The sequence below is a fragment of the Martes martes genome, assembly GCF_963455335.1.
Source record: "Martes martes genome assembly, chromosome: 5".
In the NCBI taxonomy this organism is placed as follows: Eukaryota; Metazoa; Chordata; class Mammalia; order Carnivora; family Mustelidae; genus Martes; species Martes martes.
The window spans coordinates 58,697,359-58,716,885 of NC_137892.1; the positions used below are offsets into that span (position 1 = coordinate 58,697,359).

Below are 19,527 nucleotides of genomic sequence, written 5' to 3' on the forward strand. Positions count from 1 at the left end.
CATGTGCACATCTTCAACATAGAACTATGAAGGCAGCCGTGACAAGAGTGAGATGGACCCATAAGAAGTGGCCATTTTCGTAAGTCAGAAAATGATCAAGCAGCAACACCATTGGACTCCACCTACAGCATGCCGTTTCACCCACTATTGCCAAAGACCAGGAAATGCTTTCCTCTGTTAGAGGTGAGTGTTTCTCAAAGTGGGGGTCTCACGTAGGAGAGATGGTTTTAAGTAGTTCAGAAGAGGGATTTAATAAGTCGAACTGCAATGGAGGAAGCTACATCTTTTTGGTTAGATATAGAGAAAACGAAGAAGATGGGACACAGAGCGAAGCTTCAGGAACCCTGCGTCTATTTGGTACATACGGTTCACAAACATCTGTTCTTCATGAGACAGGATGCTTGTGAGATGCGCGCCCTGCAGACGGCACTCCCGTTCAGCTGCATCCCATGTGCGCCGATGGGCGAAGTATTTGTAGCACTGCCCTTGGAATTTGTGCCAGCCGTAGTCACACGTCTCTGTGTCTGGAAGAAACAAGGCAGGGGCTTAGTAACTTCACCTACGTCATTCAATCTAGCCTCACGGATCTGAGCGTTGGTAAGAAGACCTAAGCCAGTATCAGTGCAATGTCCCTGAAGTTACATGTTAATAAATTTGGTCATGATGACAAAGAAAGTATGATAAAGCCAGCTCGCTGACTCCTGCCAAGTGGGTGGCTGTACGTCTCTGGACGGAAGAGGCAGTATCTAACTGCAGTTTCCTTGTTTAGAGCCAGTGTCAGCAGGAAAGAAAACTGGCAGAGGGGCCAGACAAAACTTCTCAGGATGCAACATCTACTGACTCACTTGTGAAGCAACCAGGGCTAAATCCTCACCAACACAACTTTTCTGAAGAGAGCCATTCAAGTGATAAGATAAGAATTCTGGCTAATAGGATTATGAATGCCCTATTTGAATAAGGACTTCAAAGGCTCAGTAAGTAGTTCCTTTACCACTTCCCAGAGAGATCCGCTGGGTGGCCACAGGATCTTGTCAAATAAGATTTACAAAGAGAAAAAAAAAATTGTCATCAGTAGGCAGCTTCTGGGATATAGCTAGGACTACAGGCCTTCCTCTGAGGGAGAGGGAATATAGGTAACTCCCTGTGCAAATGCATCAGGATTTTAAGTTTCTTAAGAATTAAATAACTTCGGTACCTGGGTGGCTCAGTGGGTTAACTCTCTGCCTTCGGCTCAGGTCATGATCTCAGAGTCCTGGAATCGAGCCCCACATAGGGCTCTCTGCTCAGCAGGGAGCCTGCTTCTCCCCAAACCCCCCGCCTGCCTCTCTGCCTACTTGTGATCTTGCTCTCTGTTAAATAAATAAATAAAATCTTTAAAAAAAAAGAATTAAATAACTTAAGTTCTTCAACTTCGTGCCCCACCTTCCACCAAGCCATACACACACACATATATATGTGTGTGTGTGTGTGTATGTATGTATGTATATGCATATTTTCTCTTTTATGACAGCACACTATAACCAGTGTCCTGGTGGGATGTCAACATTTTTCAAATAAATCTAAATTTTACGCTGGCAGGAAGCTTCGGCTGTACTTTCTAGATTCTAGCGTGCCAGTTTGTTTTTTTAAAGATTTTATTTATTTATTTGACAGACAGAGATCACAAGTAGGCAGAGAGGCAGGCAGAGAGAGAGGAGGAAGCAGGCTCCTTGGTAAGCAGAGAGCCCTACGTGGGGCTTGATCCCAGGACCCTGGGATCATGACCTGAGCCGAAGGCAGAGGCTTTAACCTGCTGAGCCACCCAGGTGCCCTAGCGTGCCAGTTTTTAAATACTTTTACAGGAAAGCAGTTGGCTCAACGGTACGTATTCAATGATGATCACTGGAAATAATTTTGACTATCACAAAACATACCTCACAAACCCACTGAACTAGTTAACACACAAACACTAACAGAACTGCAAAGTTTATAGAATTTTAGGCACCAAGAAAACTTTCCAAATCACCTACAAACTGCCCTCCCTTACTCTAATCTTCCTGTGATGAAGGAAACAAAATCCTTTTAGATGAGATACATGCTTTCTGTATACGGAAGACCTGGGGGCCAAACTGATAGATCGTCTCCTGTCTGTCACACCATTTGCTCCTCTTTCTGTAATTGTGGGAAAGTACGCATTCTGAGAGATTTTCATGTTTTCCTGGCTCCAGGGATTTTGACCATCGTCATACAACAGATGCAGCTTATCTTGGAGAGCGGGCTTTATTTCAGTTTAGTCTATCCGGCTTCTTGTTTGGTTATGGCCAGCTGACTAACTGGTTTAGATACTGCGCCCTGGAAGTTTGAGTTTTACTAAAGTGTTTCTGGAGACCACCAAATCTCACAGGAAAAGAACCAAGGCACAGCTAGATGATTTGAGATTAAAGTAGCCCCCAAGGATGAAGTGCAGTTGGGGGACTTAGATGCTATAAATTTCCCTTTGCGATGTTCCCCGTGGAAGGATATTTAGAGGTGAGGTAGGAGGGGTGGGGAGGAAATGGATCTTCATATATAAGGGAGTTAGTTTATAAAGGAGGAGAACTGGCAAGATTTTTTAGAAAACTTTACTGCCAAAGTCAGTAATGTGATATTATAGCAGCATAGCTTGCCTTAACCATGGAAATTAATAATATTTTAAGACACAGCTTAAAATTCAAGAGGATCCCTACCTTTCTGAATAAGACATTAGGAAAAAAAATTCTTCTACGCCCTTATAACCTCTATTAACCCAATGGTTTAGTCTGATCTTCTTTCTTTGTGTTTTATCATTAAAACAGATTATCATTAAGTATTTTTTTCTCTTACACCAAAAACCCCAAAGGATCATAAAATTTAGATGCATCACCACATCATTGCTATAACGCCTTCTTCAGCTAACAGGTGCCTATATTACTATCAGAACACAGGTCCAAATGGGACTGCTTGTTGGTTTTTGCTTATTTTTTTATTCATCTATCCTACTGAAACCATAGACTTATGGTCCTAATGATTATGAATATATGTGCAAACACTACTTAACAAAGTGACTCTTTATTGAAAAAAAGCCAAATATCCACGTGGATTTACTTAATTATTATTCATGAATTCACTAAATATGTAATGAAGGACTAGGTGTCCCACAGCATCTTCTAGGATGCTATTCTGATAGCAGTTATTAGAAGCAGTGTGCTTTTCCAATCTCACCTAAAAAGAGCATGATACACATTTCATTCAATAAAAGCAACACACTTGGGTGATATTTTTGTAAAACTCATCCGACATAAGGAAATACTTCTTACACTTTAAGACTACTAACACAAAGACCCACATTTAGTTGTGTGTGTGTGTGTGTGTGTGTGTGTGTGTGTGTGCTGGCTGCCTGTGTGTGTTGTAAGGGAGGGTGTGACAGCTCCCGTTCATCACTACAGAAGCCAAAACTATCACTTTTAAACAATTTTACTAAAAATGTATTCTCTTTATGTCATGTAGGTAATATTTTCAATATCCGGGACACAGAGCTGTCAAGCCTTAAGAAACTGTTAACATTTTGGTGCTTTTTGCTGGTGAGCCCTACCCCTGACTTTGGTTTGGGGCAACCTGTGTGTACAGAATTGTCTCCATACTGTTCTAAGATCCCCTTCTAGAGTTTATATTGGTTATCACTACCAAAAGAGGTCCCTTATTCCAGAGTTGCTGGGAGTTGGGAAGTTACTAATGCAGAGAAGAAAAGGTCAGCTGAAGAAACAACAACACAGTCATTGCTGAAATTTGGATAGAAAACTGTTTAGACAACAATGCTGCTGTTAATGAAAAAAACATTTGTTCTTAGGCAACCTGCAAAGAGGAGAAAAAAATCTCTCAGGGTCCTGGCAATAAATCACAGAAGCACAGCTGCGTTGGGTAAACAGACCGGGGAAGCTATTTCTCAGCAAATAATGGCAATGAACGTATACTAGCTTTAAGACAAAACAGAATGTACCTGAAAACTAAGTGGTACTACAAATGAGAGAAGAAAAGCAAAACCTTTTTAATACACATGTAAATAAAATGCCTATCTGTGAGAGTTACTTTGAAAGTGTGAAGATACTGAGATAAAACTCGGCCTTATAAGGAAGCCTAGGTTCATTTTTCCTACTCTCTAATTTACTAGCTATGTGACCTTGAATACATCACTTTTCCGAACCTCAATTTCTGGCCCATTTAGCCACACAGAGATACTGTCAACTAAACGAAATGATGTACCTGGGAACATTTGATAAACTATAAGGCATTCAACAAATAGCATCTCTTTATTCCCTGCCAAGAATTAAGTTGAGTCACCCAGACTGGGGATCTTGTCTAGTTTGCTCCAAGTTCTACCTCCAGTACCCAGGATAGCACTTGGAAGACAGTAGGTGCTCAGTAAACATTTGCTGAATGAGTGATTTTTTGAATTGCTGCTCGGACTTGGAACTAAGGGAAGCCAGAATCGTTATAGCATATGCGATACTTCAAGGATCTCACCCTTATGTTTTCTTCAAGAAATGGCATCTTTCTTACTGTTTTCCTTAAGAAAAGGATGAGACTGGTCCGTTTTCATATTTACCTTTTAAATTCTAAACAGACTTATCCTATGAAACTAGGAAAAAAAAAAAAAAACTAGAAATGAAGCCATTACCTACCCTTTTTGATTGGCAGTTCAATACGTGCTGCTTTCGATTTTGTTCTAATTGTGGTGACATCTGGATTAACACTGTAAAGCAGAATGTGGGGCCAGACCAATGTGTCTGAGTGTCTAATGCATTTTCATTCTGTCTGGTGGAATGGAAGTTTGGCACTGGGCATTTTTGTCAAAGCCAAACCACTGTATGACTTTAAGTAAAGTAAATCGAAATTTCAAAGCTGAGTATATAGCTGAACGTGCAATCTGTTTCTGATTGATGACTAAGAAATGTTACCATTAACCACCTAAAATACATTCTCAGGTTGGCCATAAAATACCAATTACAGGGATCACGAGATTCAAGCAATCATGAACACAGGCCTTTGTTTCATTCAGAAAAAGCAGATGCTTCTTGTAGTAGGAAAATTCCCCGTTGAGCAGATTTACAATACCTTTTATGTAACATTTACCAAGCCAAAGCTAATGCATTCTAACAACTATACCAATGTATTCTCCAGAGATGACTGATGATGAAAAATAAGCCCATTGACTCCCAAGTGCCTAGGAGGAGAAAATAAAGGCAGCTAGCACTGAATTCGATACTACTTGGTACAAGCTACACAGATGGATTAAGGTCAATGCTTAGTTTGTCCTCAGTAAGAATACTGACAACAAGGTTCCTTTTGTGAGCTAGATGTCCTTAAATTCAGCTCAATGTGCCTGTCTGCAATTCTGTTCTATCAGCAAAACAGCAGTGATTAAATCAACGCTGTTTTCCATGGGCCATGGACACATAAGGACACCGAACGTACTCAGGTAACCTGTGAATTTCCTTCGCAGGAAAAAACATGCAGTATGGCCAACATTGCTGAAAACATCCAAATAATTGTGCCAAAAAGCCGTCCAGAAGTAACATTTGAGATGAAATAGCTATCCTGTTCATCCTACAGATGTTGCATTAGCTCTTACCTTGTTCACAAAGTGCACCAACATAGCTCGGAAGGCAGAGGCACCTGAATGTATTAAAACCATCAACACATGTGGCTCCATTGCGACAGGGGTTAGAGTGACATTCATCAAAATCTGAAATAAAATCATAAAAGGCCACAAAAATACTTTCAGAAAAAGTCAAAGGATCCTAGTTAGTGTAAGGTTGCCAGATAAAGAACAGAAAGAACAGCCAGTTAAATGTCAGTTTCAGATTTAAAGAAAATAATAATTTTTTAGTATAAATATATCCCATGCTGTATTTAGGGCTACTTACACTCAAAAGTTATTCTTTTCTTTTAACCTGAAATTCAAATTTAACTGACCTTCCTGCACTTGATTTCCTAAATCTGGCAACCCTAAAGACATTTCAAATTTATTCATAGGAGGGTCATTTTCTCCATTGCTTTTAGATGGGCACATGAATCCCAAAACTGACAAAGAAATCCCTGGAACATTCTACCCTCAATCTTAGCTCATGCTCTGATTACCCTACCTGTGGAATACTGAGAATATGTAACTGGCCTGACTGGGCCTTTTCCTCTCCAATCCATCCTTCATTCTGCTGACTGTCATCTCCTTCAAACACAGACATGATAATTTACTCTTTGGCTTTCAAACCTTCAAGAGATCCCAACTGCCCAGGGCAGAGATCTTCCAAGTGTAGTCCCTGGACCAGCAGAATCAGCATCACCTGAGAATGTCAGAGAGGCACATCCCCAGGGCCCCCCCAACCAGACCTACAGAATCACACCTTGGGACGGGGGGATGGGAACAACTGGTATTGTAGAAGCCCTGCCCATGATTTTGATGCCCACTGATGTCTTAAAAATCCCTCTACTAGAGTAGGAAGTAAATTCGTCTGTACATTGGATTCAGAACCTTCTCAGACCTACCCATATCCACCCGGCTTTCAAGGACTTTCTCCCACAAACCCATACATAGGCATGCCTGAACACTCGCAGTCACCTAAATGTATTCTGCCATCTGTGGTGTCTGTGTCTTTGTTTGCTGTGTCTAAGTCCTGTCCCACCAGCTTTTTTATTTTTTAATTTTTTTTTTTAAGAAAAGGAAACCTAAATAAAAGTGAGAGTAAAAGGAACTGATTTAGTAAAGAGACAATGAGACTCCTTGAAACCCAAAAAGAAGAGGACAACAACCTCGAAACTTACGCAGGTAGAGGTGCGTGAGGCTGGCCTCTGGAGAGAACTAGAGAAGGATCTTACCCATCCGACCTCAGAGGAGCAAGTTAACTCAAAACACAAAAACTAAACTCCTTCATTTTTAAATACAGCTTTCTAAAATGTTTTGTGTATTTAAATTGATTATTGATATGCAGATTTGGGGAAAGACATTAAAATATTTCCTTACTATTTAGGCAACTTGACATTTGTAAAGCCTATCTGTAGAAACTACAAAAAGACACTGTTCACCTCACTAAGCTTCACTGAGTTTTGGGTATATTAACAAAATTCAGCAAACACCTGTCCCCATTTCCCAGACTCCACTTAAATTACTCTATGATTTTAACGTCATTTAACAAATAATCCTTTTACACACGGGTTTCTCTGAAATCCTTTGAGCAATATAAATTCTGCCCCATATATTTTCTGGAAAAGCATTACACTCTTTCAGACAAGAACATCTTACCAAGTTCACACTGGTCGCCACTGAATCCCGGCACACAGGTGCACACATAGGAAGTTTCAGTAGGGTAACAGGTGCCTCCGTTAAGGCACGGGTTCGTTTTGCAACGATCAGGTCCTACCATATTCAGGAAAGTAAGAAAAGCAATTAGGCTCATATCCAGGTTTCCATGTTTTGTAGCATAAATTGCCACTGATTGCTACCATAATATAAGCTTTACCATAACAATTTAGATACTATGCATAAAAATTAACATTAACTTTACTCTCTGGAGTGTTTCTTGGCATTATAACTAATTGTTACAAATTGCATCTATTCATTTCTGGGATTCAGTCATCATTATTTCTAAGCAATATTTTGTACAGTATCTGGCAACTAATATATTCTACTGCAGATTTAGTCGGCATGATAATGGCAATTGATTTTAGTAAAAAATGATTACACATATGTGCACAGTGAATGGAAAATGTATTCTTTTAAACGAGGTTAGTTCATGTGAAATGGTTGGATACACAAAACATGCATTCTTTTTAGCAGTTTGGCTTGTTATCATCATTTGAATTATTATTGCCTTTTACCACTTAATGCTCAGAAACTGTTTTTCTTCGAAAGTGTGCACTGAAGTCTCTTCTGCTACATTAATATGCTTTTTCCAAAAACACGTTCCAAATGTACTCCTTTAAACTATACTTGAAGAAAAGCAACACATAAATTAAGCTCTACTGTATAAAAACAGACCCAAAGACAAAAATCTCACCTAAAGTGAGACCCCCAATATTTTTGAAACCCCCAATTTTTATTACAGTTTTTCTTACTAGAACACAAATAAAATGGACACTCCTAGAAGATAAATATAAAGGCCAGAGACACAAATTTCTGAGAAACACTTTAAGATATGTTTCCTAAAGGCAAATATTTTTACAATACTTCAAGCACATATATTATTCTGTGGTATTGCTTGGATAATTGTATTTAAATGAGTTGCTTCTATTTATTATTTGAATGAGTTTTCAGAATTGCTTTTGTTTCAAAATGTTTAAAAATCCAGATGAGAGTCGAAAGTCTTACAAAATAATTGAGACAAATAGGTTATATATGGAATAAAAACCATATTTTCAAGAATCTTCAGTCCTGAAACCCTGAAGTAATTACACATGAAAAAAAAGATATCTACTTATGAAGCACAAACTTAAGGAACATTCAAGTAAGCAGGCACTGCTCTAGAAGGTAACTGAGCCTTTCCACACAACAAAGTCAAACTCAAACTATCTGAATGTAAGGTAAATTCTGGACTATGAGAAAGACTTGACAGATAAGACATTCACATGCATGAGTTCAACATTATAATCAGGTTGATTCAGATGCTTACACCTACTGCTTCAAAAATGACCCTAATTTTTCTAAGACTCTTTCTCCTATAGTTCTAAAAATATGCAAAATCTCCCTAGCCATTTTAGCCTTCTGCCTTTGAAAGGACACTGCTTCTCTGTCAAGGACACCATCCACAACACATCTACATGCTGCCCTCGATGCAAAACCAAAATGACATGTATGTGACAGTGCTTGATAAAACTGTGACGTGCCACACAAATGTGAAGTATTATTATTATTCCCACCACAGACTCCAGACACCATGCTGAGACTATGGACAAGGACTTGGCAAGAGAGTGGGTCCTCTGTGAACCTAAAGTAGTTTAGATTAGAAGAAAAGTTTTGTTTTGACGAATTCTGTTCTTCCCTAACCAGTTTGTATTACTCTCTGAAAGTTGAACCTACTAGAGAGACACCAGGCAATCCAATGTGAGCAACTGTTTACCGAATTCGCCTAAGGTCACAATTTGCTTTGCAATGAAGACGCAGGCTCTCATTCTAGGTAAATCCTGTGGTCTGGATGGATTACTGGCACACATTTCTCATCCATCAGTCAAACCTAACTCTCTATGACTTACCCATGATTTCTGTATTGTATTTCATCAACCTGAGGAACTTTCAACTAAATTATAAGAGAATAAATATTGGCCAGATTACTAGGTTATCATTTACAGACTAAATATAGAATGACACCACCACCAACAAAAATCCATCAATCACCTCCAATTAACTGTATTCACAAAAAACTCTGAGTCATTTATAAAAGTTGCACTTTATGATTGATTATTTTACTCTATCTGAAGCACAACAAACAGAGAACCATTAGTGGCAAAAAGATAACATTGAAACAATGGGGAGAATGATTCCAAGTATAGCCATGCTGTAATATATTCATTAAAATAAAACATATTTTCAACAACACAGCCCTTGAAGTACGGCTTTTTATTTATTTTCTTTTTCACTAGGTCACTAGGTGGTAATGGCTATTTGTGGATTCCACTGACATTGTTATTTAAGTAACATTATTAGAAAATACCCCGTTAAAGAAGACTTGTCAGCATTATCAAGCTAGATTAAAAGGACAATAAATTCTACAAAGTAAATATCCTAAGATATCTAGTTTATAAATAATTAAATACCAATTATTCATTTTTATACTATATTAATTGGTAACCAGCAAAGAGCAATGAGAAGACCATGACTTTGGAGTGGAGCTGATCTGGGTTCAAATCCCACCAATGCCATGGTGTGTGTGGCTATGCAACCCCAAGCAAATTATAGAACTTCTCTGAACATCCACATCCCACCCTTCTAAGTAGAGATAATAATATGGGGATGATGATAACAATAACATAGCATTTTTGTGAAGATCATGTAAGAGAGTCTGTCTGAACCAATATCAAATTCATGCTTGCTGTCCATTCAGTTAAAAGACAAAAAAAAGAGGTCCTCTTTTGACAGGCAGGATGCAAATATATACCCCTTCCCCCTTCCCTGCCCCCACCCCTGGCTAGGCACTGTGCTAGAAGCACTATACAGATTATCGGGAATAAGGAAATTACACAGAAGTATGAACTGATAACTGATATTGCACAAAGTATGTGGATGTTTATTAGAGTTATTTACCACTCAAAAAATTTTAAAGACTGACAGATTTTTATATTGCCATAATAGCACCCGTCAATGAGAGATTTTTAAAAATGGGATTCCCCCCCCACCCCCGTTTTTAAACTAAGATGTGTAACTACAGGGCATATGACAAAGCAATATTTTAGTTATAGGTAAAACTAAATTGAATTTTTATACCATTAACAATTTCACTTTTTCTATGTCATAATTGTATGTTGTTTCTAAAACCCAGAAGAATACAAAGAATATCTATAAAGCCCAGAAATACTCTACACTTATTTTCTTTGCCTCTAATTATGGACTCAGTAATGTGGCCTGTCCCATGGTTATGTGAATAATATAACAAGCTCCACTGATTTAATATCACAATAAAAACTATATGCATAGATGTGTTAGGATCAAGGGACTGTTTCCAAGCTTGGAAACAGATTTATCAATGTTGTGACCTTACCTGGTAAATAGACTGCTGTGCCTTCCACTGACTCCTCATTAATGCCAATCAGGAAACCGGTTTCATTAGAAGTTTCCAGAAGGGAAAATGATGGTGTTGGAAGCTCAGTATTTAACTCTGCAATGCTTACTGTTGCCTGATTATTGGAATCAAGAATTCTTGTCGTTACTTGCTGTTCTGATGTTGGTACTGTGTAATCCTCCCCTCTGATCAAAGCTGCATGGGTTTCAGGGTTTATTTCCAGAGAGGAAGGAACGGTGGGCCACTCAGAAGTCTGTGGGCTGGGCTGAGGCACGACATCTGCCTCAACTCCATAAATCGCAGAAGCAGAAGTAGAATGTGGCCACAGTGTAGCACCTTCTAACTTAGTTTCACCTGCAGTTGTGACCATAGTTCCAGGCTCAGGGGTTCTAATATTGCTCGTCATTGTTTCTCCAGAAAGTTGAATATTGGCTTGGGTTTGGGAATCTTGGAGAATCTCAGTTCCTTCTTCAGCAGTCAGTTCTGTGGAAGAAGCTTCCATTTGTTCTAATAACGTAGGATGACTTTCATCTTCTGAAGGTTCTAATCCAGTGTCAGGAGATAAGGATGGAAGCTCGGTTATGTGAAGGAGCTCTTCATTCAATGATGTGAAAGTCACTTCCATATCCGCCAGACTTCCTGGAGACCTCTGAGATGTGGCAGCATCTGTGCCAGGCAGAGTACTTGCTGCATGGTCCTCTGCGTGTTCAGAGGCTCCACTGCCTAAGTAGACAGTGAGCAGAGATGATGGTGTCTGAGAGGATAACTTTTCAAAAGCTGAAACTGCTGATGTTGTGTCAACGTAATCCGAGGGATTGGATCCTTCCATCAGGTTAGGTGCCTCTGTTAAACTCTGAGCCATACGGTGGACAGTACCAATACTTACGTAGGGTGTAGGATCGATCAGTGCCTCCTCAGATCCTGATGAGAATTCTGGCTGAAAAGAAGGACCTACATTTTTCTTTTTGTCATACTCATCCTGTGTCTCCAATGTTGATATTACTTCACTTTGGTCTGCAATAGCTTGACCATCAGACAAAGTACTTGATTCAAAGATGTCATCTAGGACTTTTGCTTCACTTTTCGGTTCTTCAGTCTCTGGATTAACTGTGGCAGATGTACTAGGAAGGAGCAGGGATGTTGCTGTGGGAAGCAAAATATCTAATTCTGCTTCTGTGCTAGGAAGAGGGAGCCCAGGTGTGAAGGTAAAACCCATGGGATCTAAGTGGCTTCTGTCTTCAGAAGGCATTGATTCATTATGTGTTGTCTGCATGTAGTTAGCCAGAATAGGGTCACCAGAACCCTCGAAGTTTTCTTCAGTTGAAGAAAGGTTAACAGCTGCCTCATACTTCTCTTGAACTTGAGTGCTTTCTTCACTACTGCCAAGTGGTCCTGATAGTACCTCTGGATCTATGTCCGTTTGCATTCCAAGGATGTCTACATATATAGGTTTAGTGTGATCAATATCTATGATAGTATTTTTATCTGATGTCAGCTCAGGCAGAATTTCAAGAATGGTACTCTCTGTAATTGTCAATATTAAATCCTTGTCCTCTTTGTCCAGATCTATAATGATGTTTTCAGTGGTTTTTCTTCTGTTAGGTTTTACGGTGGAATCCTCAAATCCTCTGAGATGGTCTTGGAAACTATCTGCAGCATCTTCTGTGGCCCTCTCATATGACACTGTATTTGACAGTGTGCTAGTTGGATCAGGGGAGCTTTCATTCTGCTCTAAATGAAGAGGTAGCAACATTGAAACTGTTGGGAATCCATCAACAGTAACAGCTTCAGCACTTGGAACCTCAGGATGTTTTTCCAGGGATCTATCAGAAACAAATGTGGTGCTTCCTTGCCTGGTTGCCTGAGTAGTTCCAGAAGTGTGGACTAAATCAACCATATCCAATTCCCCAGATCCCTCTCCAGAATGTTCATAAAGCAAGTCAGATGGTTTTGGTGCTGATGTAACAAATCCTGTTGCTGTTTCAAGACCGTAAGTTCTAGCCAGAAAATCAGAGGGAGGGACTGGTGTTTCTTTTGTTTCCACTGTTGAAGAATTCTCATCAGAGACTTGTTCAGTCACTGGTTGTGGTCTACTAGTCTGGATTTCTTCCGCCTGACCGTGGGTCTGATTTTGAGGATGTTCAGTATCTGTGGAGAAAGTGAGAGGTGTCATAGAAGGTCCTTCAGTTCTGGTGTCACTTAAAATTTTTAGTAAGGTTGTGCTGGATGTTGTCTCACTATCTTCAGAGAGGCTGTCTGTTTTGGAAATGGGTGGTCTAACTTCATTTGCTACATTTTCCATTTTCTCATAGTCTTCTGTGGTATCGCTTATGAGGCCGGTTTCTAAACTCTCCATGCGAGAAGCCGGGGGAGAGAATGTGGTAATGATTTGCTCCATTTCAGTAAAATTCACTGATGCTGTAGTAGCCAAAACTTCTTCTCCTGATCCCAGTCCGGAGAATAAAAGATCAGCATCTGACTCTATCATTGTTGGCCTCACAACTTTGGGAAAAGGTTTTATAGTTTCCTCCTTTTGGATTGAAGAACCTGTAACTGAACTTTCAGCGGATACAGATTCAGTCACTGAGGTAGTAGCTAAGAAAAAATGGGATTTTTCAGTAACTTCAGGGAGAGCAGTATAGCGTTCCAAGCCCTTTAACCCTGGATCTGGAGTAGACACATCAGCGAAGGAAATGCCTTCCTTCTCCATTTCCTCAGCAGTACTGTCAGTCCTCTTCACTGTTAGTGTAGAATAATCTGTGGATCGGAGTTCAGTTTCAGTAAATGTCTGTGAATCAAACATTGTTTGTTCTGGTGCAACCGGACTTTGAGGGGATTCAAAAGACTTGGGCTCCTGAATCTTTTCCTCTGATGCTGTCTCACTTTCAATTCCTTGCTTTACAGGGTTGACTTCTTGCATGGACCATAATTTGGCTGGCTCCATAGTCTGGGGAAAGTTCACTGAAACTGTGCCATTGACTGTCATTTCCATCTTTTCTGTTGTGGCTTCAGTACCTTCAGCTTCTGCTGTTGGCAAAATCGTGGTCCTTTCATTGGCTTCATTAATAGCATCTTCTTCTCCCAATCCTTGGTCAATGAATGGGGAGTGTGTACCAGAAACATTCCCCACAGCACTAGGAAACACTTGGTCCACAGAGCTGCTTACTGAGACCAGCTGCTCCCCTGAGCCCTCAGCTGAGGCTGTGAACTCTTCCCAAGGGAAGGTGGAAGTGCTGACCGAGGTACTCCTCGGTCCTTCAGAGTCAGCTCTGTGGTTGGTGTGATCTGAAGCAGGTATTACAGATGATGAACTCTGGGTATCCTGAAATGCTGCATCTCCAGAGCCTTCCATCATTACCGTTCCTTCTTTTGCTATGGGATAAGTTACTGTTGAGTACTCTCTAAAGTCACCACTGAAATCTTCTTCCAAAGGAAAATCTGTAGAAAAGCCCTCTTTTCCTGGCCCACGATTTTGTTCTCCTGAGACTTCTGAAATCAAGTTTTCTTTGGATGTTTGGCTTACAATTTCAGCAACCTCTCTGTCCATTATAGTACTCAAAACCAATCCTGTTGGCTCAAAAGGGAATATAGTTTCCACATGGGGAGACAAAGTGCCAGCTGCTTCCTTCCTGGTTGGACTTTCAGACTCTAAATTTAATGAAAATGAAGACACAGTGACTGTTTCTGGGTCAGCAGCAGCTTCTCCAGAGCCTGGCTCCATAGGGAGAGAGGCGGGGCTCCCTGGAATAGTGGACAGCCCCTCCTGAACCTCAGGTTGACTGCTACCGCTGGGCTTAGCAGTCTGTGCCCCCAGACTGTCTAAAACATTTGATTCTGTAAAGACAAGAATAGAACTTGTCATTTCATTTTCAGACTCTGTGGGTTTTGTTGAGGACATAAAACTGTTTCTGGTAGCAGATACTGAATCGCTAGATGTTGGTTCACTTGAGCTTTCTAATTCAGAAGGTAAAATCAATTGATCTGATCTTGGTGTCGATGAATATACCTGAACTGAAGAAGCTGTACCTCGGGTTCCCTCCTCATCTTTCCTTTTCTTTCCTTCAAGAGATGTACTGAAGACCCACTCAGAAGTGTCTGCTTCCCCTCCAAATTTGGTAGGTGCTATTTCTGCAGAAGGTTGTTGAGAAATGGAATAAAAGGTCGTTGCAGAAATATCAAAAAGACCTTCTGTGATCATGATCTTGCTGGTGTCTAAAGTAACCAGTGTATCTGTAGTATTTCTCTGTGATAAATCAGTTGTCACAGTGAACATTTTCTTTTTATCTTCTTCGGTTTCTCCAGAGCCTTCTGGAAATGGAATTGAAGGACTCCCTAAGAGCTCTACGTTTTCTCTAGGGGTTGTTTCTACCCAGCTTTCTACAGTTGACAATGGGCCATCAGGGAGGGCATTTCCTATGAAGGCAACTGATACTTCCTCTGAAACATCTGCTGACACAGAACTTGGAACTATACTTGGAGTATATGCAATAGAAGTACTTTTGTCTGCCTCTTCATCAAATGTTCCTTCAGTAGCCCTTGAAAAGATTTTTTGAGATTCTTGGTCAATGGCAGCATCTCCTGAAGACTCTTCAGAAAACAGAGTTACAGGTTCCATATGTTCATGGACCAGATTATCAAGTTGAGGCCCTCTCTCTGTGACCGATTCTGGCCCCTCTGTGGCTTCTCCCTCATGGAACGGGACTGTGGGGAAAACATCAGGCTCACCACTTGAAAAATGTTCGGGTGTTTCAGGGTAAGTCTCGGGCTTCCATGTAAGTTCAAACGACTCAGTTGTTTCTTTTGATTCATTAGGCTGTATGGCAGTAGACAATCCGGTCTCGGTGATCACAAACAGATGTGTTTCACTTTCACCGCTGTCTGAAAAATTTTGAGAAGGTGCAACACTCTCAAACTGGCCACGCCTAGCTTCTGCTGCTTCTGGGTCCTTGGGCACGGTGGTAACTAGCTGTTTCCCGTTAATGTACTGCACTGATGGGGTGGTCGTGACGTCCGTAGCGTTTGCACACTCTTCATCTTCCTCTTCGTCTTCTTCACTGTGGTACAGATCTATTTCAATAAACTCGGGTAAAATTTCAGCAATTAGCTCGTGCTCTGGATCTGTTTCTTCACTACAAGGTTCATCTTCTTTAGATTCTGAATCTATTGGATGACCACTTACACTCAAATCACTCATTCGACCTGAAAAAAACAAAGAGTTTTCACAATACTTGAATAGAAGATTTGGCAGTGTACGACAGAAGAAATCGACAGCAAGGCTGGCTGATCACACTCATGCACACAAAGAAGGATTCAAATCTTTTCACATAGAGAGCAACTACCCTTCTACATGTGGTTCTCAGTCTCCAAATTTGTGGATTCACATTAACAATCAGAAAAACAAACCCAATATAAGATTATAGGAACAGGTTATGAGAACTCTTCAACATGTTTAACAAAGCAAGGCCCTTAAAATGAAACAAGGAGTCACATATATACATTGTGATTGTGAAATGTAGTAATTCATATGCATGTGAACTGAAAAAAAAGAGAAAAAAAGAAAAATTAAGACCATTTCACCAAATCACACAGAAAAAGTAAGCGATTATTGTTTTATGTAAGGGGAGGCTGAGACACCCTCTATTCGGTAAGGAAATGAGAAGAGATTCCTTCTCTTGCCATAATTTGTCCTAGAGAAGACTGGTTTCAGGAAAGTAAAACAGAGGTTTCTTTACAGACCTTTCACAGTGCAACCACGGCCCCCTCCCCCCCGCCCCCAGTGTAACAGTGAGACAAGATTTAGCTGCAAAGGCTGTCGCCATGGGCCTGACACACGGGCAGGAAGCCATGCATGGAGGCTCCATGCAGGGAGAGCTCACTGAGAACACCAGGAAGGAAGGGCCCACCACACTTCACACCTTTGTCCTTCATGAGAGGTGATCTGGATTGGGTCAGTTACAGTTCTTTTTATTAACATTTTCTCCAAGGGAAGTTCAGGAGTCACATCTCAACATCTGAACTAGCACACTTTAAATAACACATATCCTGAGAACACTCTCTTGTAAATTGTAAATTGCTATAAGGTACCAACCACTAAGCTCAATGGACTCTTGTGCTTTCAGAAATACAACAGCCAAACGCCTTGTCTGGGCACCAGGAAGGAGGAAATTCTGGGTCATCACTTTTATCAGAGTGTAATTCAGTTGTCCTAGGAGAGATTTCTGCCAGTGCAACCGTCCTCGTCCCGGGAGTGTCACGGGAGTGCGAAAAGGTACCTGTGCGTGCAAGGGCCCGTGAGAAGACAGAGAGCAGCACGGAGGATTGCACAGTGTCTCACTCTCCCACCCCAGGAATACTGTTGCAGAATTAATTTTCAGTCGAGCCCCAATTCATGCCACATACACTCAGGTGAACCCGAGAAGCTTACAGAAAGAATAATTATGACGGAGCCAGCCCTGTCCCCCTTTGGTAGGAAGATTGTTCCTGTAGCAAGAAGCCACTTCTTTCCAAGTATGAAAAGATCAACATCAATCATTTACTGATAAGTTAGACGAGAAAAAATGGGTCTTGCTTGTATTCCTTATGCATCAAAATAAATTCAGCAGTATAGGAACTACCAATAAAAACTCTAAGAAGCTCCACTATGTTTTTAACTATGGTTTGCTTAGGAAACGAAAGACCACGGAACTTTTATGTAACTGGAAGACATATATTATCTACCTTTATCCCTTTCACCCTACTAAAGGCAAAAAAAAAAAAAACAAAAAAACCAAAAAAACCCTCTTCTCTGTATCCCATCACATCTTCACTGCGTAATCTCCATAAAATATTACTTGTATAAGGCTGGATTGTTCTTACCCTAACCATATGTCCTATAACCAAATCTCCCTCTCATTCTACCTCAGACATTCTGCCTTTCAACTATGGAAACAAAGGCTCATGGGTATTCAAATGAATAAAAAATTCTTCTACCATAAGAAAAATGAGATCAACACATAACTCTAGCATATTACGAAAATATAAAATGAAGACAAATGATTTCTGCCACAGATGCTGCAACAACTCCTAGTTGCCAAACAAGAACATGACTAAATGCCTTAAGTTTTTTCAAAAAATATAACTAGAAGCATAAGCTCGTTCAATATTACATCACTGAAGTTGTTATTGTGCTCTTACAGTGTCTCATGGTGTGTATGTTTTAGAAGAGGACACTTAAAATCTTCAGATAACATCTCTTAATAGTGCTTACAATGAAGCCCACTGTTTTGCTATGAAAAAAAGTAATAATATATATGCATATGTACATATATGTATATGAGAATACATTTTAAATGCCTTTGTACAAATGAATCTTTTCAAATATCATATCAGCAATTTTATCTAATAACCAAATTAAGTAGTCTCTCATTGCTAATACTATTTTAACATAGTCAAGGTAAGCCAGACTCAGGAAAACTATTTTGTACAACTTTATAGCATCTAACTGGAGCTTCAAAAGTACGCCTATCTTCAACTGCTAATATTCTCATTTTACATTCAACCTTTTGCATTAGATTTCATGAGGTGTAAATAAAACTAGGATTCGCTTCAAGAAGTATCACACACACGGACACTAAATTCACACAGAATCTTTCATTTAAATATGGAAAGAATTTTAAATAAGAAACACAGGTCTGTGTCAAGCATAGAAATAATCCCCACCACATTTTTTACTGTTTTATAAATAATGAAGGTAAAACTAACCATTCAGCCAAGCTTCTTCAAACAAACATAGGATAAATAAGGAAATGACTGCTTGATAGTGTTTATTTATAAACTTCTAGGCCAGGAACAGGGTAAATAATACTCATCGCCTGTATAGGTTTATATAGGTTTCTAAATAAATTCCTTACTTTAAAAATTAGTAAAAAAAAGAAAAACCGATTTAAACATATCCCATCACCTTCTTAGTGAGTATAAATGGAGGTCCCATCAATGAAGGATGGTGGTAGCTCTAAAAATAAGTGGGGTGAAGAAAAGCAGAGAGAGAGAGAGAGAAGACACTAAGGAATGTCACTGCATTAACTCTCAGCGTGTCGAAGGAACTGACATGTCATGATGTTCACTTAAGTGTTTTACAAAGGAATGAATAATTTAAAATAAAATGTTTTTTTTCCCTAGAATAGAAAACAAAGAAGAACTATAATTGTAAATCAACAATTTATATACTAATTTCATTGACTATCAATTCTTATTAAATCTACTTAATTCAATTAATAAAACACCCTGGCATTTACTTTATATTTTTCTAATTTTAGTTCCAGTGAACAAAGTGTAACACTGTTTTAGTCCAGTTTCCACTTAGATAATGAACTTCCACATTTCGTATTGCACAGGAATCTATAGGGACCTCCCTTAGCACTTCAGACCATCATATCAGAATATTTTACCCAAAGATTCAACTTTTAGATGCAATATATTCCATTTTCTAACCTAAGTAAATATCACAATATTTCAATCACAGCAATACAAACATAGCAGAGTTGGCCTTTGCATCTTGGTTTTTGCACATAAAATTAAATTCACTACCACAACCACGCACGCCACCCAACTGTATTATCCTCCCAGAGGACAACTGACTGCATAAAATGTACTACCTATTATGTGTCAGACTGTATTGCAAATGCTTGAAACTCTGTAGAGACCTAGAACCTCCAAGAATATCTTCCAAGTCTGTTTGTCTGCCTGCCTACCTCTTTTTCTTTTTCAAACAAATGCTCTTTCCAAG

The 19,527-nt window shown here is 39.7% G+C and overlaps 1 protein-coding gene across 2 annotated transcripts in view; it reads right to left on the minus strand.

The window, feature by feature from the left end:
• Positions 1-19,527, minus strand: part of VCAN (versican) — a gene marked incomplete at its 5' end in the record, with an annotated part of 97,951 nt that overhangs the window by 26,884 nt on the left and 51,540 nt on the right. Inside the window, 4 exons of one of the 2 annotated variants that reach the window (XM_080805046.1) lie at positions 366-524; positions 5,627-5,740; positions 7,295-7,408; positions 10,743-15,962. In XM_080805046.1, the coding sequence (XP_080661172.1) occupies positions 366-524; positions 5,627-5,740; positions 7,295-7,408; positions 10,743-15,962 (5,607 nt within the window). The remainder of the gene's footprint in view (positions 1-365; positions 525-5,626; positions 5,741-7,294; positions 7,409-10,742; positions 15,963-19,527) is intronic. The other variant, XM_080805047.1, reaches the window with a different exon arrangement.